Raw genomic sequence first — 17,425 nt, forward strand, 5'->3', positions numbered from 1 at the left:
TTCTCCACAGTACTGGGTGCTGGCTCTGTGCCTGGCCCTGTGTTGGGTGCGAGGCTAGGATTTCCCTGTGGAAGATTGGGAAGGTTGGTTACAAGGTGTCTATTTTCCTGTCTCCTCTTTGCGACAGCACACCTTCTCCACGGTGTGTGCCAGGTTCACATGTACTGGTGATGTAATTTTAACGTTCATATTATTTTTTTTCTGGGAGCGTTTTTGAAGGCTGCCAGGAGGCAGGACTCGATGCAAGCATGCTCCATTCTGTACCCAGCACTGTTGCTGGAAGGATTTGCTGCACTTACCCAGGGAACAGGCAAGCTCATGCCGTGGTTCTGGGCTGTCACAGCTGCTGTCCACACCTGGGAGAGCACCCTGGATGGCTCATCTCTGTACTTGCTTTCTTGTTAAATTGCAATGAGTTCACATGTGATTTAATCTGATCAAATGGCCTTTACAGACTGGTAAAAATCTGGCTGTTTCGGGCAGTGTTTTGAGCTGCTAAGGGCATGGCTTTTCACTGAGTACGTGTTCCCCGTTCCTCAGGGAACACCCAGTAGCTACGTGCCTCCTCAACCTGGAGTAGGGCTGTCTCCTGGCCTCACTGCCCAGATGAGATTCATAAGTTAGGGATCATCTGTAGTCATCACTACAGATTTGTCCTTAGTTTCACCATGGATTTTTCTAATTTTACAAACAAAACCCCTAAGGCTCCTAGAAGGAGGGCAGAAGTGAAGGTGCTCGAGGGTCATATGGCTGATGAGCTGAACCAGAACCTGACCCTTGGGTCACACGGATTTCACATTGCTCACTCCCCCTTTTGATTTTTTAATGGATTTAATGGTGTTTTAAAGTCTCCTACCTCTCAACTCATATGAATTCATCATATTTACAGATTTCCTTCTCTTGCGGTCCATCTTCCTGCATAGATCTTGAGAGATGTCACGATAATCACATCTCCCCAGTTAATTTAACAAAACTGTTTGCAATTCTGATATGGGAAATCTACCATATGACTTATTAATTTATCAATTGAGGTGGTAAACATATTTTTCAAGCCAAAAGTAGGAGAACATAAACTGGAAAAAAAAGTTGTTTTTTTTTTGTTTTTTTTTTTTTTTAAATTTTATCACCTCTGGGGAAGAAAATCTGATAAATGAACCTGGTTGATGAAATTGCAATTAGTGGGAGCAACATCATGGTTTCTGTTCTGAGACTAACCAGATGGCATCTTGAAATAGAGAATGTCCTAGAAATCAACTGGTTGCTTGGCCAAAATATCTATAAATAGTACCCGACATGTTAGATAGGAAAAGCAAAGTAAAAGCAATTTTAATAGGTTAGGACATTGGGCTGAAGTATTGCATATATTTAATGTCACGTGCATCTGTGTGAAGAGACCACCAGACAGGCTTTGTGTGAGCAATAAAGCTTTTTAATCACCTGGGTGCAGGAAGGCTGAGTCCAAAAAGAGAGTCAGGGAAGGGAGATAGGGGTGGGGCCATTTTACAGGATTTGGGTAGGTAATGGAAAATTACAGTCAAAGGGGTTGTTCTCTGGTGGGCAGGGGTGGGGGTCACAAGGTGCTCAGTGGGAGAGCTTCTGAGCCAGGAGAAGGAATTTCACAAAGTCATGTCATCAGTTAAGGCAGGAACCGACTATTTTCACTTCTTTTGTCATTCTTCAGTTACTTCAGGCCATCTGGATATATGTGTTCAGGCTTAGGCCCAGAGGCCTGACATTCCTGTCTTCTCATATTAATAAGAAAAATAAAATGAAATAGGAGTAAAGTGTTGGGGTGGCAAAAATTTGGGGGTGGTATGGAGAGATAATGGGCGATGTTTCTCAGGGCTGCTTTGAGCAGGATTAGGGGTGGCATGGGAACCTAGAGTGGGAGAGATTAAGCTGAAGAAAGATTTTGTGGTAAAGGTTGATATTGTGGGGTTGTTAGTGGGAGCATTTGTTGTATAGAATGATTGGTGATAGCCTGGATATGGTTTTGTATGAATTGAGAAACTAAACAGAAGACATAAGGTCTGAATAAGAGAAGGAGAAAAACAGGTATTAAAGGACTAAGAATTGGGAGGACCCAGGACATCTAATTAGAGAGTGCCTAAGGGGGTTCAACATAATTAGTTGCTTGGTTGCTGAGTTTTTGGGCTCTATCCTTGACAGAGTCCTCCTTCTTAAGTTGGAGGCTGAGCTTGGTGAGGTGTGTTTTTAAAAGACCATTAGTCCTTTCTACCTTTCCTGAAGATTGAGGAGAGTAAGGAGTATGAAGGTTTTACTGACTACTAAGAGCCTGAGAAACTGCTTGGGTGATTTGACTAATAAAGGCCGGTCCATTATCAGATTGTATAGAGGTGGGAAGTCCAAACCAAGGAATTATGTCTTACAGAAGGGAAGAAATGACCGCGGTGGCCTTCTCAGACCCTGTGGGAAAGGCCTCTACCCATCCAGTGAAAGTGTTGCCCAGACCAAGAGGTATTTTAGTTTCCTGACTCAGGGCATGTGAGTAAAGTCAATTTACCAGTCCTCTGCAGGGACAAATCCCCAAGCTTGATGTGTAGGGAAGGGAGGGGGCCTGAACAATCCCTGAGGAGTAGTAGAATAGCAGATGGAATACTGACAAGTGATTTCCTTGGGGATAGATTTCCACAATGGAAAGGAAAAGAGGGGTTTTAAGAGGCAGGCTAGTGGCTTGTAACTTACATGGAAGACGTTACGAAATGATGATAGAATAGAATGGGCCTGTGAGGCTGGAAGGAGATATTTTCCTTGGTCCAAGAACTATTTGCCTTGTGTGGGAAGAGATTGATAGGTGGAAGTTTCAATGTGGGAGTAGATGGGAGTGACCGATTAGAGGGAGGAAAAACTGGCTGTGAGGGACAGAAGTTGGAATGCTAGCTGCTTTTATAACTACCTTATCAGCATGGGTGTTGCCTTGAGCAATGGGATCTGATGCCTTTTGATGGCCCTTGCAGTGAATGACTCCAGCTTCCTTGGGACGTAAAGTGGCCTTGAGAAGAGTTTTTATTAAAGAGGCATTAATGATGGAGGACCCTTGCAGAGTGAGGAAACCTCTTCCAGCCCATATAACAGCATGGTGGTGCAGGATATGGAAGGCATATTTAGAGTCAGTGTAAATATTGATGCATAGTCCCTTTGCAAGAGTGAGGACCTGAGTTAAGGCAATGAGTTTGGCTTGCTGAGAGGTAAGTTAAGGCAATGAGTTTGGCTTGCTGAGAGGTAGTGGAGGGGTGCAGAGTGGTAGCCTCAATGATAGATGTAGAAGATATTATAGCATACCCTGCCTTTGCTGGTGGGTGGAGATTAGGCCTGGTGGAACTGCCATCAATAAACCAAGTGTGATTAGGGTAAGGAATAGGAAAGACAGAAGTATGGGGAAATGGAGTGGATGTCAGGTGGATCAGAGAGATACAGTCATGGGGATGGGGGCCAGCCTAAAACAGTAAGGTCAAGTTGTTTCGACAGAAAGCCTACAGGGCATGGTCCTGGCTCTTGTGTAAGAATTTTGACTGCACAGCCCTGTACTTTGGCTGTGTGTAATGAAAAGGGTTGGGATGAGTTAGGGAGAGCTAGTGCGGGAGCAGCTTCTAGGGCTGTTTTTAAGGAATGGCAAGAGGAGTGGCTAAAGGATTTAGGATCTATGGGGTCAGCTAGGTTTGCTTTTGTGAGTTTATATAATGGTTTAGTTAGGATGGTAAAACTAGGTATCCAAAGGCGGAAGTACTTAATGCCTAGGAAGAAAAGGAGTTGTTGTTTTGTAGAAGGGGTTGGGGCTTGGGAGATTAGCCAGACATGATCAGCAGGGAGAGCACGTGTGTTCTCATGAAGAATTATGTCCAGATAGGTAATGGATGAGGAAGAAATTTGGGCTTCACTGAAGTAATGGGGGCTGTCTGTGAAGCCTTGCAGCAGTACAGCCCAGGTAATTTGCTGAGCCTCATGGGTGTCAGGGTCAGTCCAAGTGAAAGCAAAGAGAGGCTGGGATGAAGGGTGCAAAGGAATAGTAAAGAAAGCATGTTTGAGATCCAGAACAGAATAATGGGTTATGGAGGGGTTGTGGAGGGAGGTATTGAGGATAGGAGAGTATATATCCACTGGGTGGATAGGCAAGACAGTTTGGTTGATAAGGCACAGATCCTGAACTAACCTGTAAGGCTTGTCTGGTTTTTGGACAGCTAAAATGGGGGAATTGTAAAGAGAGTTTATAGGCTTTAAAAGGCCCTGCTGTAACAGGCGAGTGATAACAGGCTTTAATCCTTTTAAAGCGTGCTGTGGGATGGAATAGTGGCGTTGGGCAGGGTAAGGGTGATTAGGTTTTAATGGGATGGTAAGGGGTGCATGATCAGTCACCAAGGAGGGAGCAGAGGTAACCTACACTTGTGGATGAAGGTGGGGACATAAAAGGGGAGGATGCGAAGGAGGCTTTGGGGACAAGGGTGGCAATGAGGTGTGGCTGTGGCCTAGGAAAGTCAGAGAGGCAGATAATTTAGTTAAAATGCCTCAACCTAATAAGGGAGCTGGGTAGGTGGGGATAACTAAAAAGGAGTGCATAAAAGAATGTTGTCCAAGTTGGCACCAGAGTTGGGGAGTTTTAAGAGGTTTAGAAGCCTAGCCATCAATACTCACAGCAGTTATGGGAGCAAGGGAAACAGGCCCTTGCAAAGAAGGTAATGTGGAGTGGGTAGCCGCTGTATTAATTACGAAGGGGACGGACTTACCCTCCACTGTAAGAGTTGCCCAAGGCGTCTGTGATGGTCCAGGAGGCTTCCGAGGCAATCAGGCAGCAGCAGTTTTCAGCTGCTAAGCTGAGAAGATCTGGGAAGGAGTCAGTCAGAGAGCCTTGGGTCAGAGTTCCAGGGGCTCTGGGAGTGGCTGCTGGGTGAGTTGGAGAATCCAATTTCCACTGGGGTCCCACACAGATGGGACACAGCTTAGGAGGAATCCTCGGCTGTGGGCATTCCTTGGCCCAGTGGCCAGATTTCTGGCACTTGAAACAAGATCCTAATGGAGGAGGTCCTGTAGGAATGCTTGGCCACTGCAGCTTAGGCATTTTGAAGTTTTTGTGTGCTGGAGATGTGGCTGGGTTTTGTCTCACAGCAGAGGCAAGGAATTGCAACTCAGAAATATGTTGCTACTTGTCTGCCTCTACTCTATTATTGTACACCTTGAAGGCAAGGTTAATTAAGTCCTGCTGTGGGGTTTGAGTGCTGGAATCTAATTTTTGGAGGTTTTTTTTAAAATGTCAGGAGCTGACTGGGTGATAAAATGCGTATTGAGAATAAGACGGCTTTCTGGCCCTTCTGGGTCTAGGGCTGTAAAACATCTCAAGGTTGCTGCCAAATGAGCCATGAACTGGGCTAGGCTTTTTATATTTGATGAAAAAGAGCCTAAACACTAACTGATTTGGGAGAGGTCACATAAAGAAGAAGCAGCATTAATCTTGACTATGCCTTTAGCTCCAGCCACCTCTTTAGGAGGAAATTGTTGGGCAGGTGAGAGGGCCGGGTGTGAAGCCGGACCAGGTGTGAGGAGGGGAGGTGATAGAAGGATTATAGGGTGGAGGAGCAGAGGCTGAAGGAGAAGTGGGACCTGGCTCAGTCTGGTGAGGAGCAGCCTGGGGAGGAGGGGAGAGGTCAGATGGGTCCATAGAAAAGGAAGATTGGAAAGACTCAGCAATGCTTGGGGTTGGGATTGAGGGGACAGGTGGGAGGGAAAGAAGGAAGATTTGGGATGAGTTGCATTGGGAACAAAGACTAGGGAGGGACTGATGTGTAAAAGAATGCCTAGACGTCAGGCAGCTCAGACCATTTGCCCATTTTACAACAAGAATTATCTAGATCTTGTAGGATGGAAAAATCGAAAGTGCCGTTTTCTGGCTATTTGGAACCATTGTCAAGTTTGTATTGGGGTTAAGCGGCATTGCAGAAGAAAATAAGGCGTTTCGGTTTTAGGTCAGGTGTGAGTTGAAGAGGTTTTAAGTTCTTGAGAACATAGGCTGAGGGAGAAGAAGGAGGAGTGGAGGGTGGAAAGTTGCCTATAGTGAGTGAGGCAAGCCCAGAGAAAAGAGAGGGTAGAGACACAGAGAGAAGGGGTCAGGGTGCTTGCCCCCCAGGAAAGTGGTGCTTGCCACTAAGGGTGAAGGATCAAGGCAGGCATCCCTAAGGTGATCAGACACCTCTGAAACATGGGCGCATAATCAAGCAGGTGTCCCTGTAGTGATTAAATGCCAAGGGAAGACCGTCTTCCCAAGTCCATGACTGGTGCCAGAGTTTTGGGTTCACAGATAAAACGCGTCTCCTCTGTCTCTACCAGAAAATGAAATGAATTGAAATTAAGAGAAGGGAGAGATTGAAGGATGGCGCCAAGATTAAAAAGAGAAAGAGGTTGAGGGATAGTGAGAGAGATTGGATAAGAGAGTAAAAAGAGGCTGTTTACCCAATTTAAAATCGGTGAGATGTTCCTTGGGCTGGTTGGTCTGAGGACCAGAGGTTGTAGGTGGACCTTTCTCACAGAGCAAAGAGCAGGAGGACAGGGGATTGATCTCCCAAGGGAGGTCCCCCAATCCGTGTCACGGCACCAAATGTCATGTGCACCCGTGTGAAGAGACCACTAAACAGGCTTTGTGTGAGCAATAAAGCTTTTTAATCATCTGGGTGCAGGTGGGCTGAGTCAGAAAAGAGAGTCAGTGAAGGGAGATAGGGGTGGGCCGTTTTATAGGATTTGGGTGGGTAATAGAAAATTACAGTCAAAGGGGTTGTTCTCTGATGGGCAGGGTCGGAGCTCACAAGGTGCTCAGTGGGTGAGCTTCTGAGCCAGGAGAAGGAATTTCATAAGGTGATGTCATCAGTTAAGGCAGGAACCGGCCATTTTCACTTCTTTTGTCATTCTTCAGTTACTTCAGGCCATCTGGATGTACGCGTGCAGGCTTGGGCCCAGAGACCTGACATTTAACATGAATAAATGTGAAGTTCTTAGAATCATACATACACATTGGAAAAGATGGGGTTTAATAGCACTTTATAAAGAGACTTGAAGAATGTTTGAGAATCCACTATGAAGCTGCTGAAAATATCAAGAAAATTTAATTCTTATGTATATAAATAGTGTGTCTGTTTTACATGAATTCCCTCTATCAAGTTTGGTATTTTAATATAGCATATATTATTTTTTCATAGTAGATTTAAAATTTTTGATGTATAATTTAGATAACATAAAATTAACCCTTTGAAAGTGTACAACTCAGTGGTTTTTAGTATATCCACCTGATTTCACAAGAATCACCACTATCTAGTTCCAGAACATTTTTATTACCACTGAAGAAAGACTGTATCCATTGGCAGTCTTTCTCCATTGCCTACTCCTCCAATCCCCTGGCAACCACTAATCTACTTTCTATGTCTGTGGACTTGACTCTTCGGGACATTTTACATAAATGGAATCATGCAATGCAGCACATTTTGCATCTAGCTTTTTTCATCTGGAGTGTTTTCAAGGCTCATTCATATTCTAGCATATATTGGTACTTTGTTCCTATTTAGGACTAAATAGTATTCTATTATATGAATAAACCATATTTTGTTTATATACTTAGTTTGATGAACATTTGAGTTGTTTCTGGATTTTTTTTTTTTTTTTTGCCTCTTATGAATAATGCTGCAATGGACAGCAGTTTTTGTGTAGGCATACATTTTAAATTCTCTTATGTATATACTTAGGATTAAAATTGTTGGATCATACAGTAACTCCATGTTTAACTTTTTGATGAAGTGTCAAACTGTTTTTGAGAGCAGCTACACAATTTTACATTCTTACCAGCAACAACTGAGTGCTTCAATCTCTCTACAACCTTAACAACACTTGTTATTGTCTTTTTTATTATTGGTTTCTAGGCAGTGTGAAGTGGTGTCTCACTGCGGTTTGGATATGTATTTCCCTAATGACTAATAATGTTGTGTATCTTTTCATATGCTTATTATCAATTTGAATAAATTCTTTGGGGAAATCTCTGTTTAAATCCTTTAGCCATTAAAAATAATTGGGTTATTTTGTTTTCATTGTTGAGTTGTATGAACTCTTTATATACTCTGGATACTACACTCTTGTAACATATATTATTGGCAAATTTTCTGTGCATCTGCAGGTCATCTTTTCACTTTAGTGATGGTGTTCTCTGAAGCGCAAAAGTTTTTAAACTTGATGAAATACAGTCTGGCTTTATTCTTGCATGTGCTTTACCTAAAATGCCAAAACCTAATTCATGGTTATGAAGATTTTTACGTATGATTTGTTCTTAGACGTTTATAGTTTTAGCTCTTACATTTAGGCATTTGATGCATTTTAAATTAAATTTTGTATATGGTGTAAAGTAGGAATCCAACTTAATTCTTGTATGTGGATATTCAGTTATTCCATTGTCTTGAAACCCTTTTCAAAATCAATTTTCTATAAATGTAAGAGTTTATTTTTAGACCATCAGTTCTATCCCATTGACCTGTATGTCTGTCCTAATGCCAGTTACACACAGTCTTGATTACCATAACTTCGTAGTAAGTTTTGAACTCAGACAGTCTGAGTGCTTTTATTTTGTTCTTTTTCAAGATTAATTTGGTTATTCCAGATCTTTTGCATTTCCATATGAATTGTAGGTTGGTTGTCAATTTCTGCAACCAGAAGGCAGCAGGATTTTGACAGAGAGTGCATTGAATCTGTAGACCAATGAGTATCAATAGAATTATGTGTTATCAAATTTAGTAAACTACATAAACGATAGGAACACAGCTAAAATAAAACTAAGATATAAGATCGTATCAATGTAATGTTAATAAAAGTAGATTGTCTCCCATTCTAATTTTAATGGGCACAAGGCATTTTTGTTAATCACTTCTTATTAAATAATTTTTTATAATATTCAGGAAAATACAACAACAAAAAACCCTACCCCCAAAGGCCTCAGAGGCAGAGTAATAGAAGGAAAACGTAAACACATGCTGAGTAATGCAAACATTTGGCAATGGTGGTGACTGGAGCTGGGAGCACAGCTTTTATTTCTCTGACATAGGAGTTTGCCCCTTAGAGTTGGACCAGTTTTGCCTTCCTGTAAATGACAAACAGTTTGGAGGTATTTTAAAGGACGTTTTGTCACTTAGGATGTTTAGTACCATGAATAATATAAATAGTCATAATTCCTTAACTACGATGACAAAATACAAGCGAATTTAGCATCGTGTGGTTTCCTAAGGATCATCTCTCTCTGAGTTCACAGGTTGTCACATGAACATCTTCCAGCATCTTGCCTTCTCGGATGTGGATGTTGCCAGAGTTCTCGCCCCAGATGCTTTTGTGTGTCGAACCATCTGCACCTATCATCCCAGCTGCCTCTTCTTTACGTTCTATACGAATGCATGGAAGATCGAGTCACAAAGGCCAGTATGCATGGCTAGCACTTGCTGCTGTACTTTCATCAATTTTATTTTAGAGTCTGAGTTTTTAAAAGTTTCCTTCATTTCCCTCAAAACACTTGGACCTGCAGTTTAAGTAGGTACTTTTCTGCCAGGTGCAGATTAGTTAAGAGATTAGCAGACTTGTCTGCCTGTCTTCTCTTACTTTAAAACACAGGTTACCGGACGGGCGCGGTGGCTCACGCCTGTAATCCCAGCACTGTGGGAGGCCGAGGCGGGCGGATCACGAGGTCAGGAGATCGAGACCATCCTGGCGAACACGGTGAAACCCCGTCTCTACAAAAAATACAAAAAATTAGCCGGGCGCGGTGGCGGCGCCTGTGGTCCCAGCTACTCGGGAGGCTGAGGCGGGAGAATGGCGGGAACCCGGGGGGCGGAGCTTGCAGGGAGCCAAGATGGCGCCGCTCACTCCAGCCTGGGCCACAGAGCGAGACTCCGCCTCAAAAAAAACAAACAAACAAACAAAAAAAACACGTTACCATTGAATCCAGGAAGCAATAGCCATGAGAACAAAGAAGGATCTGACGCCTTTGAATGAAGATTCAAAACACGATCTTCACGTTTTGTATTAGCTTGGAGTAAAAGCCACTCGCTGTCAGAATATCCCTTAAGCTTGTTGCCTCTTCCCTTTGTTTCAGAAACTAGAGCTCTGTTTATTCTGATCAAGGCTCTGTCCCACTCTCTTTATCTCAGATAACCCACCCTCTTCTACACACCACATGGAGCTAAGAGAAGGGTGCCTAGTTACGGAATATCATCGGCAGCATAAACTCCCAGAATTTCTTCTTTGATTTTTTTGTTTGTTTGTTTTTCCAGTTAGAAGGTGGAACTTCGTCACTGTCCTCTCTTCAGGTTGTCTGTGCCTATTAGTTTTCTCCAGAGGGAGATGTGGTTTGATTTACATTTAATCTCCGCAATTTATTAGAGTCTTGTAGTCGGATTTACTTGGAAGAGAGTTTCCCAAAAGAATAAAATTTGCCAACTTGCTTTTTGGGTGTGAGCTGCTTTTGTATTTGCCTAATGCCTTTAATGCAAACTTCTTTCTTTCTCTCTTGCTTTTTTTTAAAAAATAGAAATGTTTGTTTTCTTAAAACATCTGAAAGTGGCACACCAAGTTCCTCTACTCCTCAAGAAAACACCACATCTGGATACAGCCTTTTAACCTGCAAAAAAACTTTACCTGGTAACGTGATTCAATAATAATATTACATAAAACGTAACATATTCCATGACTTAACAGCAACAGTGTTGAAACAATCCACAAGGTAACAGAAACTTGTGTAAATGTCGTTCATTGCTTTTCTCATTTGGTATCTTTTCGTGTTTATAATTGACACAGAACCCTGCCATTCTAAAATTTACCCGGGAGTTGACTTTGGAGGAGAAGAATTGAATGTGACTTTCGTTAAAGGAGTGAATGTTTGCCAAGAGACTTGTACAAAGATGATTCGCTGTCAGTTTTTCACTTATTCTTTACTCCCAGAAGACTGTAAGGAGGAGAAGTAAGGGACATTTTATTTTTCATGATCATTTCATATTCTTTTTCCCCCAGTGAAGGCTTACCCTTTCTACTGTTCATTTCATGTAGGTGTAAGTGTTTCTTAAGATTATCTTCGGATGGTTCTCCAACTAGGATTACATATGGGACACAAGGGAGCTCTGGTTACTCTTTGAGATTGTGTAACACTGGGGACAGCTCTGGTGAGTAACCTCACTTTTTCGTGGAACTGTAAGGGATGTCTGTCATGTTGATAGTGTGCTTAGTCTTAAGGAATTATATGTCTTGTTCTCCTTGGTTAGAAGGGACTTTGATTCACTTCTAATTTCAACCATTAGCGTCAACACTCTTGTTTCAGTCTGCACAACAAAAACAAGCTCACGCATTGTTGGAGGAACAAACTCTTCTTGGGGAGAGTGGCCCTGGCAGGTGAGCCTGCAGGTGAAGCTGATGGCTCAGAGGCACCTGTGTGGAGGGTCACTCATAGGACACCAGTGGGTCCTCACTGCTGCCCACTGCTTTGATGGGTAAGTGTTGGATGCATCTCATCCGGAGTCTTACCTTGACTTTTCATTTTGAAGGTTCTGTGATCAGCTGCTTCACTGTCATGTGACTTTATGAATAGAGACGTGTTAAAGCAGGGATGGTATTCACAACATTTAACTAGCAGAGTCCAAGCACTGACCAGTCTGACCATCATAACAGAGTGTGGTCTCTGTACAGGACTGATGGCCCTGGGTGGGTATTCTCCCACAGAAAGAGAAACAAACACAATACACCCCTCCTCCAACCCACCACCCACCACCAATCCCACCACCCATCCCACCACACAACCCACCACCCATCCTGACACCAATCCCGACACCAATTCCACCACCAATCCCACCACCACCCACCACCAATCCCACCACCAATCCCACCACCAATCCCACCACCAGTCCCAATGCTACCCACCACCAATCCTTCCACCAATCCCACCACCACCCACCACCAATCCCACCACCAGTCCCACCACCAATCCCACCACCAGTCCCAATGCTACCCACCACCAATCCTTCCACCAATCCCACCACCACCCACCACCAATCCCACCACCAGTCCCACCACCAATCCCACCACCAGTCCCAATGCTACCCACCACCAATCCTTCCACCAATCCCACCACCACCCACCACCAATCCCACCACCAGTCCCAATGCTACCCACCACCAATCCTTCCACCAATCCCACCACCACCCACCACCAATCCCACCACCAATCCCACCACCAGTCACTCCACCAATCCCACCACCACCCACCACCAATGCCACCACCAATCCCACCACCAATCCCACCACCACCCACCACCAATTCCACCACCAATCCCACCACCAATCCCACCACCACCCACCACCAATCCCACCACCAATCCCACCACCAATCCCACCACCAATCCCAGCACCCATCCCACCACCAATCCCACCACCAATCCCACCACCACCCACCACCAATTCCACCACCAATCCCTCCACCAATCCCACCACCACCCACCACCAATCCCACCACCAGTCCCACCACCAGTCACTCCACCAATCCCACCACCACCCACCACCAATCCCACCACCAATCCCACCACCAATCCCACCACCACCCACCACCAATGCCACCACCAATCCCACCACCACCCGCCACCAATCCCACCACCAATCCCACCACCACCCACCACCAATCCCTTCGGTAGCAGAAAATACGTCCTATGTAGTGTTTCCTTCCCAGTTCTCTTTGAAAGAGAGTGATAGGAAAAAGGAACAGTATCGAAGGAAGGTCTTCCCAGTTTCAAACAGGTTTTATTTTTCTCTCCTAGGCTTCCCTTACCGGATGTTTGGCGCATTTATAGTGGCATTTTAAATCTGTCAGACATTACAAAAGAAACACCTTTCTCACAAATAAAAGAGATCATTATTCACCAAAACTATAGAATCTCAGAAGGGAATCATGATATCGCCTTAATAAAGCTCCAGGCTCCTTTGAATTACACTGGTATGTAGCGTATGTAAGAAGGCGGATAGCAGAATTGTACTGGATGATATTTTCCTATCAGTTTGAACAAGAGGGCAGATCTAGAGAGACTGTCGTTATTTTCTGACCGGTGGAGTTGAGGGAAAGGTGAGGGTTGCATGGGAAGTGAAGATCCCACGACTTGCCATGAAATCTCTTCTACGTGAAGAGCAAGAAATGTGAATTAGTTCTTTCAGGGAGGAGCACAGCTGCATGCAGGTGATGGAAATAATGGACGGAGGAGACGTCTGTGCCGTCTGAGAGGCACCGGGCTTCTTTTGACAAGAGTAGCAGAACTGTCATTGCTTTGGGCTTAGGGATATTAGAATGTGTGAGGACCACTGGGACTAGATACATATTTCCAGGTATAATTTGGGTAGGAAAGAGACTGATGCCGAAAGAAGCCCTGGAAAGGCCAGAGCATCGTGATCAGAGGTGTTGCCTTTGGAGGTTCATTGCTGCCAGGAGCTGAATACCCACTGTATCCAATAACATTAATGGCCAGGCACGGTGGCTCACCCCTGTAATCCCCACACTTTGGGATGCCCAGGTGGGAGGATTGCTTGAGGTCAGGAGTTTGAGATCAGCCTGGGCAACCCAGTGAGACCCTGTCTCTACATAAAATTACAAAAAAACACAATTAACTGGGTGTGGTGGTGTGCACCTGTAGTCCAAGCTAGTCAGGAGGCTGAGACAAGAGGATCATGTCAGCCCAGGAGGTCAAGGCTGTAGTGAGCCAAGATCGTGCCACTGCACACAATTATGTGACCTTGGGCAACTTGCTTTACCTCTTTGCACCTCTTAATTTCCTCATCTGTAAAATGAGGATGATAATTTCTTCCTGGGTTTGTTGTAATAATCAATACATTAAAGCACTTCATGTCTGGAACAGTGAAGACACCTGCTATGACTATTAAGGATAGCATACACGGAATAAGATGCAGGAACTTCTAAATGCTTTTGACCGTAGATTTAGGTTCTGAGTTTTAAGAATGTAACTCAGGAAATTGTAACACCAAAAAGGTCATGTGAAAAATGGTGGTGACAAATTTTCTTGAATCAATAGCCTTAGAAGTTGGGCAGAAAGCAAAAAAGTTATTCTTGGTGCTACTCTATAGAAAGAGAAGACAGAAAAAGAAAAAGATGTATTTTTAAAGTCTATATCCATAACTTTATTTTACCAAACTCTAATTTAAAAATTATGTTTCAGAATTCCAAAAACCAATATGCCTACCTTCCAAAGGTGACACAAACACAATTTATACCAACTGTTGGGTAACTGGATGGGGCTTCTCGAAGGAAAAAGGTACAGCATGATGCTTTAAATATTGCTTCTAGAGTAAGTCTTACATGTTGAGATGCATGGAGTGGGTCATTTTAATTGGCTTCTGTCTGAAATTATATCGAACCCCTTTATCTTTCCTATCTATTTATTCCCAAATATTTATTCAGTTATTCTTAAAAAACTTATTTTTGCTTTGGCTTGAAAAAAAATTTTAGGGAGAATTTTAAGCATCTTACTTCATTCTAAAGATCATTTGCTTGACTTCGCATGAAGGATTGTCCCCATCTAAGGCTGACGAGCCTGTGCAAGACCATCTGGTCCTCAGTGTTAGCAGCATTCCCATCTCCCAATACCATGTTCTCCCTTGATGCTAATGGCCAGGAGCACAGGCAGGCGTGTCGCCTCTCTCTGTGGCCAGTTCTTCATCTTCTTCTTCCAGGCACCTTTCCTGCAATCTGAGGAAGCCTAGGAACCACTTCTCTAACAATGCTTTTAAATGCTTAAATAAAATACACAGGATTACAAAAGAAACCAAGTGAAGTGCAAGACAGTTCTCAAAATACTTTCAAAAAGTACTACGATAATATATATGCCTCTTTATTAATCCTCTACATAGCAAGTTATTCTAATACCAAACATACTTTTGAAATAGTGGTGAGCATAAATGACATTTTCACTTATCTGCCACAACTGAAAAGTGATATGAAAATATCTGTAATCTCTGTTGATGGCAAAGTCATAGGTGCCACTGATACTGCTGTGTTTGTTGTCTGCATTCATAATCGAAGGGAGTGGTAGGCTTCCTCTGGAGGTTTGTGAAAACAAAGACTTTTTTTCTACACAAATTTATAAACCATGTGAATTCTTTCTGAGGACCTTAAGTTTGCAATTCCTGCTTATGGGTATCTGGAGTGTTCCAATTGTCCTTGAACTTTTTAGGAAACAGACCAGTCTCCGTTTCCAAAGTTATGTTCCTGATAGACACTATGGAGAATAATATCTGTGTCATTCTTTACAGAAGAAGGTAGCTTGCCAAACTCTCTCCATCTTTCCCGATTCAGTTCTTAGTTCAAGTGATTCACATTTTTAGATTTTTTACTGGTAATCTGAGACAAGAAGAAATTAAAAGTAATCGTCACTAAGCAACGAAAGCTCCCAACACTGTCCTCCCCATGAGAGATGCTCGCTTGCATTTACTCAAAAACAAAAGACCTCAAGACCCCTCTGTCGCGAAAGCTCAGAGGGCTTTTCAGAAGCGATAGGGCTTTCAATTATAATTCTGAATATATGAAACAAAAAAATGAAAAGTGAGAACTTCCAGGGTTTGGATTTTTGTAGGTGATAAATATAAAATGGGATTTCTGGGGGACTGTTACCGAGATGAGGGGATGGCAGAAGACACGGAAGAAAGGTCTCCAGTCAGCCCAGGGTGCTGGGCTTGTCCCAACACCACACAGGTAATAAGAGGACAGTGCAGGGCTCCGTCTCTCTCTTCCTCTCTCTCTCTCTCTCTCTCTCTGTGTGTGTGTGTGTGTGTGTGTGTAACACTACCTTCCTAATTTTTACTATTTGTATTCAAAGATACGGCCCTTATAAAAAAGTACACTGCTCTGATTCACTTGAAAACTTATTTCCATATTTACTATTTATTATGTTTCCTCCCTCTGAAGTTATATATTGGTTACTTCACAGGTGAAATCCAAGATATTCTACAAAAGGTAAATATTCCTTTAGTAACAAATGAAGAATGCCAGAAAAGATATCAAGATTATAAAATAACCCAACGGATGGTCTGTGCTGGCTATAAAGAAGGGGGAAAAGATGCTTGTAAGGTAATGCATGAGATTATGAAAAACACAATAGGCTGCTTGAGAAAATTCACTTCAAAATATATTTTCCAATAGCATAATTTATTATAGTTTTTTAAAAAATTCAGAGACAAATGATCTGAAAAATTTATAAGCAACTTTTAACAAATTGAATATATACAATACATATTTATATTATTCATGATGTATGTCACAATCTATGCATGTGCTAATTTAAGAGGGACAAAAATACATACAATAATTGCACTAAAATATAAAAACATTAGATTTCTTTGTCATTGGGATGATGATATCAAGATTTCTTTGTTAGATTTATTTCAGAATTGAAGAGGGGATACAAAAAATGCAGGCACATGAGATACTTGGAGAACTTTAAGAAAGTTGTGTGTGTGTGTGTGTGTGTGTGTTGCTGTGTAGTGGACTACAGAATTTTAGAGGTGGTCACTTATTTGAATCCCATTGTCATAACTTTCTACCATTTTATTTTTCCCCTGTGACTCAGGGAGATTCAGGGGGTCCCTTAGCTTGCAAACACAATGGAATGTGGCGTTTGGTGGGCATCACCAGCTGGGGCGAAGGCTGTGCCCGCAGAGAGCAACCTGGTGTCTACACCAAAGTCGCTGAGTACATGGACTGGATTTTAGAGAAAACACAGAGCAGTGATGGAAACGCTCGGATGCAGGCGCCAGCATGAGGAGCAGCCCAGAGTCTTGGCGAGTTTTACAACCTGGGTTCAAGTCCAATTCTGAGCCTGGGGGTCCTCATCTGCAAAGCATGGAGAGTGGCATCTACTTTGCATCCTGTCATAAGGACAAAAGACAGTGCACTCAGGGCTGCTGAGAACAATGTTTTGCTGAAGCCAGCTTTCAGCATTCAGTAACTGGGAGCTGATAATGTGAAGTCGCAACCGAGATCTCCATGATTGGGTGTTGTAAAATAAAATGGTAAAAGATCACAATTAGCAAGTGTTTTCTTCTGGTTGTGAAACAGAACTGAAAGTAAGTGGTTGAGGTTCTAGCACAGTGCCTGGACTCCCTCTAATTGCACTACTTCTTCTGGAACTCAGTGTATCTCAAAGATGTAATTTCCTCTCCTTGCTGCACCTGGTTAGCCACTGAAACCCACGATTGTCTGCTTCACTTGTGGAAAGAGCTAGCAGGCTTGGGTTCTGTTCTGCCGAGTGGAAGGGAGAACACCTGCGTCACACCCACTTTTATAAGAAAGAGATGGGTTACCTGAACCCATCGGGCATGTTTGCCTCTTGGCCTCCTAACTTTGCTACTGGGGCATGGAT

At 43.1% G+C, this 17,425-nt stretch overlaps 1 protein-coding gene across 1 annotated transcript in view; it reads left to right on the forward strand.

The window, feature by feature from the left end:
- KLKB1 (kallikrein B1) overlaps positions 1-17,087 on the forward strand; it is a 32,974-nt gene extending 15,887 nt beyond the window's left edge. The window contains exons 8-16 of the mRNA XM_025385847.1: positions 9,287-9,446; positions 10,556-10,665; positions 10,822-10,984; positions 11,071-11,183; positions 11,339-11,507; positions 12,824-12,999; positions 14,228-14,323; positions 15,995-16,134; positions 16,634-17,087. Of these exons, the coding sequence (XP_025241632.1) occupies positions 9,287-9,446; positions 10,556-10,665; positions 10,822-10,984; positions 11,071-11,183; positions 11,339-11,507; positions 12,824-12,999; positions 14,228-14,323; positions 15,995-16,134; positions 16,634-16,825 (1,319 nt within the window). The 3' untranslated portion in view covers positions 16,826-17,087. The remainder of the gene's footprint in view (positions 1-9,286; positions 9,447-10,555; positions 10,666-10,821; positions 10,985-11,070; positions 11,184-11,338; positions 11,508-12,823; positions 13,000-14,227; positions 14,324-15,994; positions 16,135-16,633) is intronic.
- Positions 17,088-17,425: the final 338 nt, after the last annotated feature.

The sequence above is a fragment of the Theropithecus gelada genome, chromosome 5 (assembly GCF_003255815.1).
Source record: "Theropithecus gelada isolate Dixy chromosome 5, Tgel_1.0, whole genome shotgun sequence".
NCBI classification, from domain to species: Eukaryota; Metazoa; Chordata; class Mammalia; order Primates; family Cercopithecidae; genus Theropithecus; species Theropithecus gelada.